We start from the raw sequence: 16,724 nt of genomic DNA on the forward strand, positions 1-16,724 counted from the left end.
AACTTAGAACAGTTACTAAGCAAACTGCTGTAAGCGAGGACCACTGTACTGAGCTGTGTCATTGTCTGTAAGGAGCAGGAAAGAACTGGGGATCAGCTGCATTGGACTTAACACTTACTAACAGGGAACAAAAGATTGAGGAAGCAAAAGCTTTTAAGAACCACGGAGAGGGTGACTCCATTATCTTAGTACCGCAGGCAGGGAGAGCTAAAAACAGCCAATTAGTGTTCTAGATTCAAGAGAGCCGAGTTCCACCAGCTAAAGAAAAAAACGAAGAATTCCGCCAATGAAAATCTTGAAAAATGATGGAAAAAAAAACAACAACACTGCAAGGAGGTTTTTGAGAAATTCTGGTGTGTGTGTGTGTGTGTGTGTGTGTGTGTGTGTGTGTGTTTGTGTGAAAAATAAGATAGCTCAGTCCCAAACTCAAAAAACAAGGGAAGAATATCGGTAGGATCGGCAAAGAGCGCTCTGAGAAATTGAGAAAGAGAAAGGAGAAGGTTTAAAAAAAAATGAAAAGAAGGTTGTTGTTTTTTTAACAAAAAAGAGAGAGCAGAATATTGAAGGACAGCTCAGGTCTGGGAAGATGGGAGCAAGAGAGCGAACGCTCAGAATGACTGGGGCAAGAGACAAAAATAATTAAAAATATAATAAATAAAATAAATAAATAAACACCACTTAGCAACCTAGAACTAAGGAGAAACTTCCTGACAGTGAGAACAATTAACCAGTGGAACAACCTGCCTCCAGAAGCGGTGAATGCTCCAACACTGGAAGTTTTTAAGAAGAGACTGGACAGCCATTTGTTTGAAACGGTATAGGGTTTCCTGCCTGAGCAGGGGTTGGACTAGATGACCTCCAAGGTCCCTTCCAACTACTACTTCTTCTTCTTCTTCTTCTTCTTCTTCTTCTTCTTCTTCTTCTTCTTCTTCTTCTTCTTCTTCTTCTTCTTCTTCTTCTTCTTATTATTATTATTATTATTATTATTATTATTATTATTATTTCGTTGTCCAAACTCAGTCACATTATCAGTGCTTTCCCATTATTACTATTTTTTTCCCTATTATTCCTATTCTATTCTTATTCTGCGAATAATAGGAAGGCGCTGTTAATGGTGCCTAGTTTGGATAATGAAATGTCTGCAAGAAAACAGTCAAGCTTAGAGAGCGCCACATAGTCCAGTGGTGGCGAACCTATGGCACGCGTGCCAGAGGCGGCACTCAGAGCCCTCTCGGTTGGCACGCGCACCGCTACCAGCAGCAGCAGGTCCATCAGGCCTCCGCCGCCGCCCGGAGCAGGAGTCCCACCCACCACAAAGGAGGCGAAGCGGCCGACTACCAAGCTCGAGTAGAGGTGGTAGAGCAGAGGTCAGCAACCATCATCGATTGGTGGACTGGAAAAAAAGGGAGGGGGAAGCATTTTCCATGCGTGCGCTCGCACGCACGAGGCCGTGAGCATGCACGCGCTACAAATGGGGCGGGGCTAGTGCCTGCGTGATACTCACTAGCCCTGCCCCGTTCTTGCGTGGTGCAGCGCCTTGCAGCATGGTAGCCTATTTTTACGCCCCTGGTTTTTGCGTGCCAGAGGCGGCGCAGACACACACACACACCGAGGGAACCACAATGCTGATGCCCCTGGCACTTTGCGATAAATAAGTGGGTTTTGGGTTGCGGTTTGGGCACTCGGTCTCTAAAAGGTTCGCCATCACTGACACAGTCCTTCCAGCTCTTCTCTCTTCGAAACCTACTCACTTCTAGTACTGATAAGGTTACCTCGCTGGGTGCAAGAAAACAACTAAGCTCAGACAGCACCATGGAGCCCTCTTTTGAACCCTGAGCTACAAATATTTATTTATTTTATTTATTTAATAATATTTATATACCGCCCTTCTCCCGCAGGACTCAGGGCGGTGAACAGGGCAAGAATAAAAAATACAAAGTTACAAAAGTTAAAAAAGAATTAAATATATGCCCACTAAAAACAGTAATACAAATATTAAAACAACAATAAAAAACCCCACCAATCCCCCATCAGGCCAGGCCGGCTTGTTCGAATAAAAATGTCTTTAGATCGCGACGAAAGGAGCGAAGATATTAACCCAAGGTCACCCAGGTGGCTTTCGTGGCTAACCTGGAACTAGAACTCACAGACACCTGGGACTTTAGGCCGACGCCTTCAACTACCACGCCAAACTGGCTGTTAATTTCAAAATTACACTGAATTTCAAACTGAACTTTGAAATTCAGTGTCATTTCGAAATTACAGCCAGTTTGGTGCTAGTGGTTAATTTGATATTCACATCCGGATTGCTGTCTTTCTGGAACCCTCTGAAGATTTTTTTTTGCCCTGGATCAGAAGATCTCCGTGGTCCCTTCCAACTCTACGATTCCACATCTGGCTCAGGTGCAACTTTTTTTTAGGGCATCTGACATTCCCCGAGAGACGAAGCCCTCACTTAGCGTGTCCTGGATTTGGACTGAGCCTTCTTAAGACACAGAAAGAATCTGCTGTGTACACGGCAGTTGTGACTGCAGCTGGCAAGCCGTCAGCTGGCTATGTGCCTTGCCAAGTGTCGAAAGCAAAATCTGCTGCCAAATGCACATCTGGTGCCAACAGCTGCTCTCACCCCCCCACACCCCCAAAGGTAGACTCCAAACGCCAATCAACATGTGCCGGAATTGATCACAAATATTGACTGTTCTTAGAGTGCTTTCCATATATTATTTAGTTGCAGTACTCTAGGTCGAAATCCCGAGAGCCGCGTAACAGAGTGAGCGCCTGTTACGCGTCCCAGCTTCTGCCAACCTAGCAGTTCGAAAGCACGTAAAAATGCAAGTAGAAAAATAGGGACCGCGACGGTGGGAAGGTAACAGCGTTCCGTGCACCTTTGGCGTCTAGTCGTGCCGGCCACATGACCACAGAGACGTCCTCGGACAAGTGCTGGCTCTTCGGCTTTGAAACGGAGATGAGCACTGGCCCCTAGAGTCGGAAACGACTAGCACGCATGTGCGGGGGAACCTTTACCTTTACTTTACCTTTACTCTAGGTCAGAGGTGTCCAGCTTTGGCAACTTTGAGACCAGTGGACTTCAACTCCCAGAATTCCCCAGCCAGCTATGGGAGCCGAAGTCCACAAGTCTTAAAGTTGCCAAGGTTAAATGCAGACAATTCTTGATTTTGCAAACAGGAGAGGTTGAGACCGACGTAGGGAATGCTGGTCAAGAGGTTTTATAAGTATAGCTCTGCCGGGCTACCAGGGTCACATAAATCAAAATCCAGGCGCCTGGTAGCCAACATACATTTAAAATGGCTGTAGCATCCCAGGGTCGTGTGATTGCCAATTGTGAGTCTCCCAGCCAGCTTGCCACAAGCAAACTCGATGGGAGAAGCCAGATTTCCTTAACAACCGAGCGATTCACTTAACAACTGCAGGGATCGAGCGATTTGCTCAACAACGATGGCAAAAGGGGGGTAAAACAGGGGATGACTTGTGCAATTTCCACCCTATTTGGCAACAGAAATTCTAGTTATTGTTTTAAGCCAAGGACTATCTATATTTAAATGTCCCTGTTTGTGATTAGGTAATGAATTTTTGTGTCATTACCAAAAAAAAACCAAAAAAACCCAAAACCACCCTCCACTTTTACCCAATTCTGGGTGATCTGGCCATATGTTGGAAGCAACGGACTAATGTAATCTCTCCCTGAGCAAAACCATGCTAATCCAGACTAAACAGAAGACTGGAATTGCTGTTTCTTTTCATCTCAAAAGTAGCACGACAAAGAGACACTCTGTTCCCATTAAGAAGGTGTGGGCCCAGGTAGCGTGCTACTTCCTGGGAGAAAAGTACTACCTGGTTCGAATCTTTAGCACTTACATAACTTTCCTCCTAGCAGGAAGAAAGTTACAAACAGCCCAAGAGAGATGCTTATCTGTTTCACCCATACACCCAGGAGGAGAAGGGAAAACTGGTTCTGTACAAGTGGCTGGCAAGCGCACAGGCAGGCAGCTCCATCTGCGCAAGTGGCATGCATGCGCGCCTGATGCTCACGCAAATGGAGCACGTCTGCACACGCTTACCCCGCTGCTCGCGCAACTGAAAATGTGCGTGTGCACTCGCTGGCCGTTTCCGTGGCACAGTTGCAATCCTGGATTTTAATCTAAGGATTAAAAAAAACCCCAAATCTTTAAAAAGTTTGTCGCGTCCAGGTGCTTCTCCTTCATCATAGTGGTGCAGTGATTAGAAAGCAGTATTGCAGGCTAACTCACTGCTCACTGCCAGGAGTTTGATCCCGACCAGCTCAAGGCTGACTCAGCCTTCCATCCTTCCGAGGTCGGTAAAATGAGGGCCCAGATTGTTGGGGGGGCAATAGGCCGATTCTGTAAACCGCTTAGAGAAGGCTACGAAGCACTGTGAAGCGGTATATAAGTCTAAGCACTATTGCTATGGCAGGCAAACTCTGCCCACTGCCAGCAGTGCAATTATCACCAGCTCAAGGTCAACTCAGCCTTCCATCCTTCCGAGGTCCGGAAAATGAGAACCCAGATTGTTGGGGGGCAATAGGCTGACTCTCTAAACTGCTTAGAGAAGGCTGTAAAGCACTGTGAAGCGGTATATAGGTCTAAGTGCTATTGCTATTTAAAAAATTAGTATAGCAGTATTCCACAATTAGCATCACTAAAAGAGGATTGGTATCAAGGCAGAATAATGTTACGACCGAGAAGAAAAAAAGAATTGAACATTGAATAAAAGGTGGGCAGTGATCAGGAATTACCTCTGAGAAGCATTTTTTTAGACATTCGGGGACTTTCCCATCAATTAGGAGAAGCATCCTCTCCATCTCCTCACGGGCGACATGGCTCCCAGATTCATTGGAAAACAGGCTGAAAATATCTATGAGAGAAGACAAAACAATGTACCCAGAGCAAAATAACTATTTCTGTGCAAGTCAGACTTGGGATAGAGCTGGTGATGTCCATTATTTCACACAATATTAGAAAAAGGAATGGTTATGCTCTTAAAAAGCTTTTTACAAAAAATATCCACAAGTATTCTCACAGTCGTCTGATGTCGCCATTGCAAAGGGCATGGCATTTTATGTAAAATAAATATCACAAGCAATGTCTAGGTCAGGGGTAGGCAACCTTGGCTCTTTTATGACTCGTGGACTTCAACTCCCAGCATTCCTGAGCCAACGTGGCTCAGTATGGAAACCTCTCCATTTCTCCTCAGAGTGGCTGGCTCAGGAATTCTGGGAGCTGAAGTCCACGAGTCATAAAAAGAGCCAAGGTTGCCTACCCCTGGTAGGTCAGTATTTTGGCAGCTTGAAGATGGATGGACTTTAACTCCCAAAAATCCCCAGCCATGCCATGCTGACTGGGGAATGCTGGGAGCAGACGTTCACCCATCTTAAAGCATGCTGGCTTGAGAATTCTTGCAGTGGAAGTCTGCCAATCTTCAAACGTGCTGGCTAGGGAAATTCTGGGTGTTGATGTCCACCCATCCTCAAGCCGCCACAGTTGAGAAACACTGAGGTTGATCCTCAATCTCAACAAGGAGCTTAAATTTCCTGGAAAAATATATATATGCCCCTTCAACCCTGAGACAGCAGCACCTTAGCATTGTTGGATTAACACAAAGTAGCCCTGATGGGATTAAATGAAATGCTCACCCTACTGGAGGCAGTAATGCTTAAACTACATCGGCAAGAGCCATATTCCAAGGGCTACTCAGCTATGAAGCTCCTTGAGATTAGCTGTCTCTCAAAGGTTGTTCTGAAAATGAAATGTTGCAGTGGTTCTCAACTTTTTCTTCACCCCCCTTTAAACCCCTTTTGTGGCCACAGACCACCAAGACTTAACTCAAGATTTAAATTTAAATTTAATTTTTTTTCAAGACTTTGCGGACCTCCCGTTGTAACATAAAGGACCCCACAAGGGTCCATGGATCACAGGTTGAGAGCCGCTGAAATAAATATTGGACATGCTACAGAAGTGACTTTTTGGAGATTCCTTTCCTATTGTGGATCGGAGCCGATTGTGTTTCCCCACCTCTCGAAAACCTCCGATCTTCATTAACCCGCTTGTAAAAGTAGTCCTCGACTTGCAACAGTTTGTTTAGTGACCGTTCAAAGTTGCAACGGCATTGGGGGGGGAAGTGGCCATTTTTCATTTTCTCATTTTTCGTATGGCGGTTGCAACATCTCCATGGCCACGGGATCAAAATCTGGGCACCTGGAAACTGGCCTGTATTTATGACGGGTTGCAGCGTCCCGGGATCATTATGATGATCATCCCCTTTGGTGACTTTCTGACCAGCAAAGTCAATGGGGAAGCCAGATTCACTTAACAATGGCTCAGTGGGTTAGGACGCTGACCTTGAGAATCAGAAGGTCGGCAGTTTGGCGGGTCGAATCCCGAGTGCCGCGTAGCAGAGTGAGCACCTGTTACTCGTCCCAGCTTCTGCCAACCTAGCAGTTCGAAAGCACGTAAAAATGCAAGTAGAAAAATAGGGACCACTACGGTGGGAAGGTAACAGCGTTCCGTGCGCCTTTGGCGTCTAGTCATGCCGGCCACATGACCACGGAGACGTCCTCGGACAAGCGCTGGCTCTTTGGCTTTGAAACGGAGATGAGCACTGGCCCCTAGAGTCGGAAACGACTAGCACGCATGTGCGGGGGAACCTTTACCTTTACCTAACTTAAAAAAAATGCAGTGACTCACTTAACAACTGTGGCAAGAAAGGCCATAGATTGGGTCAAAACTCACTTAACAACCACCACAGAAATTTTCGGCTCACTTGTGACTGTAACTCGAGGACTACCTGTATCAACTTTACAAGGGCCAATCGTTGTATCTAATTTGGCCTTAAAATGGGATGCGTTTGGGAGGAGAAGCTGCTGAGTAAAACGCACTTTCCATGAGCTCTGAAAGTCATGCCCCCATGTTGGAGTACAACTCCCATAAGTCCTCAATTAGATGCCAATTATATGGGGGGGGGCAAAGATTGCAATCCAACACCCACCCTAGGCCACAGGTAGGGAAAAGGTAGGGAAAGAACATGATGGATCTGTTATGGATTCTTCTCATGATGTCTAGGAACAGCAGAACTCAGGCTGGTGTCCAAGCTCTTAATGGGAATTCAGCTGATTTTATGACCTTTCCTGCCACAGTTGTTAAGTGAATCACGGTACAAGTATCCTTGACTTAGTGACCTTTCGCTGAGTGACCGTTTGAAGTTGCAATGGCACGGAAAAAAGGGACCTATGACTGTTTTTTTTTTACAGTTATGACTTTTGCAGCGTCCCCATGATCGCGTGATCAAAATTCGGACGCTTGGCAACTGGCTCATATTTATCATGTGATCCCCTTTTGCGACCTTCTGACAAGTGAAATCAACGGGGAACCCAGGCTCACTTAGCAACTGGGTTACTAACTTATCAATTGCAGTGATTCGCTTAACAACGGTGACGGGAAAGGTCGTAAAATAGGGCAAAAACTCACTCCACAAACATCTCATTTAACAACAGAAATTTGTTGGGGCTCAATTGCGGTCGTAAGTCAAGGACTAACTGTAGCTGTTAATTGGGAAAACTCTTAACTGAGCTGGAACCACCAGTCCACCCGTGCCTCGTCTCTCTTCCAAACAGGACTGGTACTTACCCCAAAGGTGCTTTTTCCAAAAGGCTGGGGGGGTTTTTCCCCCCTTTGAAAACATTTCACTTTTCACCTTAGAAGCTTCTTCAGGTTCTAGGGAAGGGAAACGTTTTTCAAAGAAAACAGCAAGAAAGTCCAGTTGCCTTTTGGAAAAAAGCACTTTTGGGACAACCGTGACCTGGATGGTTGAGGATCTCCAGAAATGACTGATACTTACATTTGGCTTTCTCTTCATCTCGGCCCCTCGTCAGGAGGACTAAGCCCACTATCAGGTTATTGAAATGTAGTCCTTTCGACGTGCCACCAAAAGAACAGTATATGACCTGAAAGAAAAGATGAGAAGATGTCAATCTGGGGGATCAGAAGTTTAATGAAGAGAAGGACTAGGGGTGACATGAAAGTAGCGTTCCAATATTTGAGGGGCCACCACAAAGAAGAGGCGGTCAAGCTATTCTCCAAAGCACCTGAGGACAGGACAAGAAGCAATGGATGGGAACTAATCAAGGAGAGAAGCAACCTAGAACTAAGGAGAAACTTCCTGACAGTTAGAACAGTTAACCAGTGGAACAACCTGCCTCCAGAAGTGGTGAATGCTCCAACACTGGAAGTTTTTAAGAAGAGACTGGACAGCCATTTGTCTGAAATGGTATAGGGTTTCCTGCCTGAGCAGGGGGTTGGACTAGATGACCTCCAAGGTCCCTTCCAACTTTTGTTGTTGTTGTTATTAACATCTCCGGGTCCTTCTGCATGACCGCTGTGGTCAAGTTGAAAAACAAAGCAAAGAGAGCTTAGAGGTCATTCTACCAAATCTGTTGTTTACGGTTTCAAAAAGGGAGGAGGAGCCGTGGGCTGCAAATTAAGATGACCCCATTTCAAATCTAGCCTCTCACCCGAACTCACCAGGGGGGCTTCCTCAAAGAGTTTCCCTTTGTAATCTGGGAAGAAAACGAGGCCAGCTTGCTTTATAAGGTGGTCAGCTCATAACCTGATAAGTGCACATAAAGCAATCTGTACGCTTGAAAGCATTAGGCAAGTCTTAATTTTTGTGAGCGGTTGGCCCCAATTCTGTGGCATCTGTTGCTCAGGAAGGCTGAACCACTAAAAAGCCACACATAACAGGCACCACGTAAACGCCACACGGAATAGCCCAAAGCACACACTCTGCTAGAGAGAAGTTCCCTTAGGATGGCCTCCAGCTCTAGTCCGACAGTTTGGAAGACTAGACTAGACTAGACTAGATTAGATTAGATAACCTTTATTGTCATTTTTTCCCCTGAGGGCACAACAGCACAGGTTAAAAATGAAATTTAGTTGCTTGCTCTCAATGTGTAGACATACATAACATTTAAAACATACTATATACAACAGGGGTCTTCAAAGTTGGCCCTTTTATGACTTGTGGACTTCAGCTCCCAGAATTCCTCAGCCAGGCACGCTGGCTGAGGAATTCTGGGAGCTGAAGTCCACAAGTCATAAAAGGGCCAACTTTGAAGACCCATGGTATACAACATAGGTACAGACCTAGACCCTTACATATAAGTAACATATAAATATTAATCACTGTCCATCTGGTCCCAGTGACCGACCCAGATTGGATCCTGCAACAGCATCCTGGGACATGTAGATCGGCCTTCACTGCACTTGTCTTCATCCCCAAGCCTCTTTCACTCCTTTATCCTGATCACACATGCGCCATGTATCATATCAATTATTAGTTCTTCTCCAGGTTGAAGTGCAAGGTGATTATTTATAGGCTCCGGCAGTCATGCGAGAGGTCACCCCGGGACAAACCTCCCCTGTCTTTTAAAATAAAAATAACATGGCCTGCCCTGAAGCTCCAACCACAAGCCTCAGCAATGGCATGATCGGCCGATTGAGAAGCTCTTGGGACTTTCCCATCATGGCTAGTACTGATATCCATCATGGCTAGTACTGATATCCACCTACATACAGAGAGTTCTCCACTTTGACACATGTGTTGAGCAACCTGCCTGTTTCCTGCCTGGGGGTTTGGACTAGATGACCTCCAAGGTCCCTTCCAACATTATTATTATTATTATTATTATTATTATTATTATTATTATTATTATTATTATTATTATTATTATCATTATTATCCATTCAAAGTTACAAATGGCACTGGGAAAAGTGACTTAGGACCATTTTTCACACTTACGACCTCATGGCCACGTGGTCAAAATTCAGATGTTTGGCAACTCATATTTATGACAGTTGCAGTGTCCGGGGTCATATGATCACTTTTGTGATCTTCAGACAAGCAAAGACATCGGGGAAGCCAGATTCATTTAATAGTCGTGTTACTAACTTAACAACTGCAGTGATTCACTTAACAACTATGGCAAGAAAGGTCGTAAAATAGGGCCAAACTCACTTAAGAAATGTCTCACTTAGCAACAGAAATTTTGGGCTCAATTGTAGTTGTTGAGAACTACCTGTACTTACATCTACCTATATACAGAGTTCACGACTTACATCCATCCATTTAGGGACTGTTCAAATTTACAACACCGGCCCTCGCAGTTATGACCCCTGCAGCATCCCCATGGTCGGGGTAGGCAACCCTGGCTCTTTTAGGACTCGTGGACTTCAACTCCCAGAATTCCTGAGCCAGCGTGGCTCAGCTTGGAAACCTCTCCCTTTCTCCTCAGCATGGCTGGCTCAGGAATTCTGGGAGTTGAAGTCCACAAGTCCTAAAAGAGCCAAGGTTGCCTACCCCTGCCCATGGTCATGTGATGAAAAATCGGTTACTTGGCAACAGGCATGGATTTATAATCGTTGCAGCATGCTGAGGTAATGTGATCGCCATTTGTGACTTTGCCAGCCGGCTTTCGAGACGCAAAGTCAAGGGGAGTCAAGGTTTGTTTAACGACTGTGCAATTCACTTAACAACTGCAGTGATTTGCTTACCCATCGCCCAGAGACGTTGAATACGAGATGGGCAGCATTCAATTTCATAAATCAATAAATAATGGCAAAAAATAATAAAATCGAGTGCACCTCACTTAACTACTATTTTGCTTAGCAACGGAAATTCAAGCCGCAGTTGAGGTCTTCATTTGAGGACAACCTGTAACAAGGATGTTCCAAACTCATTCTGTTACTTATTATTTACATACTGATATATTGTTATATTTACACACACACACACACACACACACACACACACACACACACACACAGCCAGCTTTGATGCGTAAGGTGGGACTAGAACTCACCGACTCCTGGTGATTGGCCCAAAGTCACCCAGTCAGGTTTCATGCCTAAGGTTGAACTATAACTCACCATCTCCCACTTTCTAGCCTGGTGACTTAAGCACTAGAGTAGACCAAACTAGACCAAATCTCTAGATCACTTATTTAAATTATTAACAAACTAATAATTTATTGTTTCTTCAAATATAATGAAATATGGGGCTCATTTATTCAAAATACAGGTTAACAAGATACATAATACATATATTATTAGTACATGCTGTAGGTACTTGAATAGCAATTGCATTAGGTAACTATACATAGAATTGTAACTATTTTCAGCTAAAGTGATATATTGTACCTTTTTTGTATTTTTTCACTTTTTTTAATCAACACATTCTATGTGGGTTCTTTCTTTGAGAACGCAGGAATTTTTGTCTTTGTGTGTGAGGGAGGTTCTGTTTCTCTGTCGTTATTATAAAAGCCATAAAATAAAGTATTATTTTTTGAAATAATTACCTGAGTAGATGCATACTTCTACTTTGATACTTTCTGATTATTTATTGTCTGCGAAGGCTGATGTTGCTTTGGGTACCAAAAATCTGTACTTTCAGAGCTGGCTTTGCTCATTAATACATTGTGCAAAATACTACAGTACTATAAATACAGGTAGTCCTTGACTTACAACCACTTGTTTAGATAGAATAGAGTAGAGTAGAGTAGAGTAGAGTAGAGTAGAGTAGAGTAGAGTAGAGTAGAGTAGAGTAGAGTAGAATAGAATAGAATAGAATAGAATAGAATAGAATAGAATAGAATAGAATAGAATAGAATAGAATAGAATAGAATAACTTTATTGTCACTTTGAATGTACACAAATTGGCATACATTAAAATGAATTTTCATTGCATGAGCTCTCAAAGGGTCACCACCTCTGATATATACTACATAAATATGACAGACAGACAGACAGAGAAAGAAAGAAAGAAAGAAAGAAAGAAAGAAAGAAAGAAAGAAAGAAAGAAAGAAAGAAAGAAAGAAAGAAAGAAAGAAAATTATGCATAGACCCACATATATTCTATAACACAGAGAAACAACACAGTCTAGTTCAGGTTATGTATACATGTGCATGGTGAGAAAAATGAATCTAGCGAGTTTACCAGACGGATAGCACAGGGAACAAAGCTACTACAGAATCAGGTGGTCCTGCTATAAATACTTCAAAACCTCCTCCCAGTGGGGAGCTACAGAAACAGACCGTGAAGTGGGTGTGGGGAGGTCTCTAACAATGCTTTGAGCTCTGAGCATATATATGCACTTATAAACAGCATCCTGGAAACCAGAAAGCGAGCTGGTAATGACTATTCAAAGTGTCAATGGCACTGAAAGATGTGATGACTTATGACCAATCTTCACACTTATGACCATCGCAGTGTCCCTACAGTCATGTGATCAAAATTCAGGCACTTGGCAACTGGTGTGTATTTACAACAGTTGCAGCATCCTGGAATCACGTGATTGCCATTTGCGGCCTTCCCAGTCAGCTTCTGACAAGCAAAGCCAATGGTGGAAGCCAGATTCACTTAACAACCGCATGATTAATTTAACAGCTGCAGTGAATCACTTAATAACTGGGGCAAAAAAGGATGTCAAAATTAAAACTCAGGTAACAACTGCCTTGCTTAGCAATAGAAATTTTGGGCTCAATTGTGGTCATAGGTCAAGGACAACCTGTAATGAGACAGCATCTAGATCAGGAGTCTTCAAACTTGGCCCTTTTATGACTTGTCGACTTCAACTCCCAGAAGGACTTGTCCACTTCCTCCCAGAGAAATTCTGGGAGTTGAAGTCGACAAGTCATAAAAGGGCCAAGTTTGAAGACCCCTGATCTAGATGCTTTAATGAATGAAAGCTCAGGTTAATACACTTCACAATCATGTTACTAACTTAGCAACTGCAGTGATTTCTTAAACAACTGTGGTAAAAAAAAAGGTCGTTTAATTGGGTGTGAGTCACTTAACCGCCTTCTTGCTCAGCAACAGAAATTTCAGCCCCTTGTGTGGTTTGTAAACTGAGGACTACCTGTATAGATGGTGCTGGAGAAGACTCCTGCGAGTCCCTTGGACTGCAAGGCGATCAAACCGGTCAGTCCTAGAGGAGATCAACCCTGACTGCTCTTTAGAAGGCCAGATCCTGAAGCTAAAACTCAAATACTTTGGCCACCTAATGAGAAGGAAGGACTCACTGGAGAAGAGCCTAATGCTGGGAAAAGTTGAGGGCAAGAGAAGAAGGGGACGACAGAGAATGAGGTGGCTGGATGGAGTCACTGAAGCAGTAGGTGTGAGCTTAAATGGACTCCAGAAGATGGTAGAGGACAGGAAGGCCTGGAGGAACGTTATCCATAGGGTCGCGATGGGTCGGACACGACTTCGCAACTAACAACGGCACCTGTATAGATTAAATTTTTCCCCGTCCTTGACTTACAACCACAATTGAGCCCCAAATTTATGTTGCAAAGTGAAATGTTTGTTAAGTAAATTTTGCCCCATTTTACGACCTTTCTTGCCACAGATGTCAAGTGAATCATCGCAGTTGTTCAATTAGTAACATTGTTGTTAAGTGATTCTGATTTCCCCACTGACTTTGGTTGTCAGAAGGTCGCAAAAGAGGATCACATGAACCCTGGGACGCTGCAACCGTCATGGATACAAACCAGTTGCCCAGCATCTGGATTTTGATCACGTAACCATGGAGATGCTGCAAAATGGTTATTAAGTCCCTTTTTTTTCAATGCCACTGTAACCAAATCAGGGGTTCCCAACTGGGGGTGCGAGACGATATTCCAGGGGGTGCGAAAACTCGGGTTTTCAAAATTATAGTGTATGTGCATAATTCGTTGCCGTTGTTTCGAACTTTTGTAAGGGGTGCGAGAATATATCAGAAGCGTTCTAGGGGTGCGGGGTACCGAAAAGGTTGGGAGCCGCTGAACGATATGAACTGTTGTTAGTAAAAGAACTACTTGTGGTCAGTCTTTGGAGGCCGAAATTCTTTCTAAGGAAACTGCATAACAGACATTTACCACCGTCCTCAAGTTCTCCCCACCATGCTGCTTTTTTCAATCGCCCGGATTTAAGAGCTGCAAGTGTGTGCAAGCTTGACCTGATTAGCACATCTGCCGCAACATCAAAGCTTTGACTAATCCTTTGTGGAGAACTCCAGCTAAGGGCCTTAATAGCAAGGCAACCAGGGAGACACCTGGCTGATTTGATTATGGGGGGACTACAATGAATAGGAAACTTAGTCTGATGTTAGAGGGTGTTTATTTTTATATATATTACTTTACAAGATTAATGCAGTTCAGCTCGGCTTTTTAACAAAGTTGAAAATGCAAAGCACTAGAGAGCAAAGAGATTAAGCCTGGTTTGGCTAGGGCAGGGCTTTCCAACCTTTTCACCCATTGTACCACTTTTAGGATATGGCAGCATCCGAGTACCACCAGTTGCCTAGCAAGGTGTCAAAAACTTGAAGACACCCCCCCAAAAAAGGAAAAAAGTGATGAAGTACAGGTAGTCCTCGACTTACAACAGTTCGCTTAGTGACTGTTTGAAGTTACAATGGCACTAAAAAAAGTGCCCCCCAAGCCACAGCCGAGCAAGACGCCTGCCTGCCTGCCCGGAGGCGTTCTTCCTCCTGTCCGAGGTTTTCATTGTTGTAAGCATTTCTGTTGAGGATTGGCAGCGGGGGTGGGGGGTGTTTGGTTTTTATTCCCCCCCTCTGCTGGGTGGTTGCAGCAGGTTTTGGTCACTTCACATGACCCTGGGACACTGTGACCGTCATAAATATGAATCAATTGCCAAGCATCTGAATGTAATTCACAAGACCCTGGAGATGCTGCAACATTCCAGCTGATCGGCGCTTCTTCTGGGCTCAGAAGCACCAGGATCAGCGCCGAGCTCCAGCTGAAGCCTGGCACTGATCCTGATGCTTCCGCTGAGCCCTGATAGCCCTGCAGCTCCAGCCGTCTCTCGCTCAGGCTTGTGCGGTGCTGCCACCGGTTCAGCTCATTCCCCTCCCCCGCTACCACTTTTCTAGGATGGGCACGTACCACCTGCCAGGTGCCAATGTACCACAGGTGGTACCCGTACCACTGGTTGAAAAGCCCTGGGCTAGGGGAAACATCCCCCGCCACAGATAACGGTACAAAATAATCCTACGTTTATTTTGGCTCCGGGAACAGCCCAGGTGTTCCAAAGGGTCTGTCAAATTTTCCCTCGGCTTTGAAAAAAGGAAAAGACACCTGGCAAAGTCCTGCTGCAAAAACACAGCCTACCCCTGCATTAGTGAAACGTTCTTCCTGCTAGAAAGTTCTTCTTAATGTTCAACGCTAATCCTCTTTCCTGTAACTCAACATCAACTTCCTGCACTCTGGAATGACACCAACCAGGTGTTGACCTTTCCAAACAGGTGTTTGACCTTTGGGAAGGTGCCTTCCTCGGCCTTCTCTGGGGACCAGTAAATTCTCCAAAGTAGGTGTGGGTGGAAGACAGCGTGTCAATTCGACCGTTTTAGGAAGCGCTTCAGAAAATGCTAGGATGAAGCCATTTGTGGAGTTTCTGCGAGTTAAATGTAATAATGGAAGCTTAACAAGGGATTTGAAGTTTAATTATTTTTTTTTGGGGGGGGAGGTTAATAGTTAACAGTTAACAGCTTTCTTACTGTGAACAAGTATTGGGTCGACTTCATGGACAGACAATAAATTTGTACATTTGGGGCATTTGGTTAAGAGAATGTGACGTAAAATACTACAGGTAGTTTTTGATTTGTGACAACTGAACCAAAATTTCTGACACTGGCTAAGTAAGTTTTGCCTCATTTTGCGACCTCACCTGCCACATTTGTTAAGTGAATCACTGCAGTTGTTAAGATAGTAGCCTGGCTGTTAAGTGAATCTGGCTTCTCGGCTGACTTTGTCAGAAGGTCGCAGAAGCTGATCACATCACACACACACACACACACACACACACACACACACACACACACGAGACACTGCAACTGTCATAAATATGAACCAGTTGCCAAGCATCTGAATTTTGATCGTGTGACCACTGGGATGCTGCAAAGGTCGTAACTGTGAAAAACGGGTCATAAGTTGCTTTTTTTTAATGCCGCTTTAACTTTGAACGGTCCCTAAATGAACTGTTGGAAGTCGAGATTCATCCAATAGCTGTGTTACTAGCTGAACAACTGCAGTGATTAACTTAACAACTGTGGCCAGAAAGGTCGTAAAGTGGGGCAAAACTCACTTCACAAATGTCTCACTTAGCAATTGTGGTCGTAAATCAAGGACTACCTGTATCGCGGGATATCCAGAAGGGCCAGTGGCCCAACCTTGTCACTTCCTTCCCCTTTCCAAAGGGGAGACTTCTGAAGAGCATCAAGAGGTGGCTACGTGTTTCTTCTGACATGCTAAGCCAACGCAAAACGCAAAACCCTCAAGAAACATTATTTTCTTTGCCTTCGAAGCCAGGTAAGGCTGGTGGTCCTTGAAGTGTGTGATCTGTCTGCTGTAATGCAGAGGCTGCTTTATTTTCTTGGCACGACCACTAAATCACTGTTTTCGGCTTTTCTTTTCTTCTGGTATGGCAATAATGAGATTTTAAGCCACCTTAGGTGGATCGATACCAAACGGACATCCCAAACAGTAGAAACAGGAGGAGTAAGATGAAACAGAAAGGCCAGAGCCGAGCATTTTTCACACCCCGGCAAACCCTGAGGCTCTCTTCCCCCTTGAATCTAAAGCTCTTCCATCTACAGCTCACCCTCTCTGCAAGATTTATTGTCAAAAGAATCCCCTTGCCCC

General features: G+C 44.5%; 1 protein-coding gene across 3 annotated transcripts in view; it reads right to left on the reverse strand.

The window, feature by feature from the left end:
- USP32 (ubiquitin specific peptidase 32) overlaps positions 1-16,724 on the reverse strand; it is a 210,668-nt gene that overhangs the window by 107,797 nt on the left and 86,147 nt on the right. For all 3 annotated transcript variants that reach the window (XM_081346563.1, XM_081346562.1, XM_081346561.1), the window contains exons 3-4: positions 7,873-7,978; positions 4,775-4,893 (exon numbers count right to left, since the gene is read on the reverse strand). In XM_081346563.1, the coding sequence (XP_081202689.1) occupies positions 4,775-4,893; positions 7,873-7,978 (225 nt within the window). The remainder of the gene's footprint in view (positions 1-4,774; positions 4,894-7,872; positions 7,979-16,724) is intronic.

Source organism: Vipera berus, assembly GCF_964194415.1.
Source record: "Vipera berus genome assembly, chromosome: 1".
NCBI lineage: Eukaryota > Metazoa > Chordata > Lepidosauria > Squamata > Viperidae > Vipera > Vipera berus.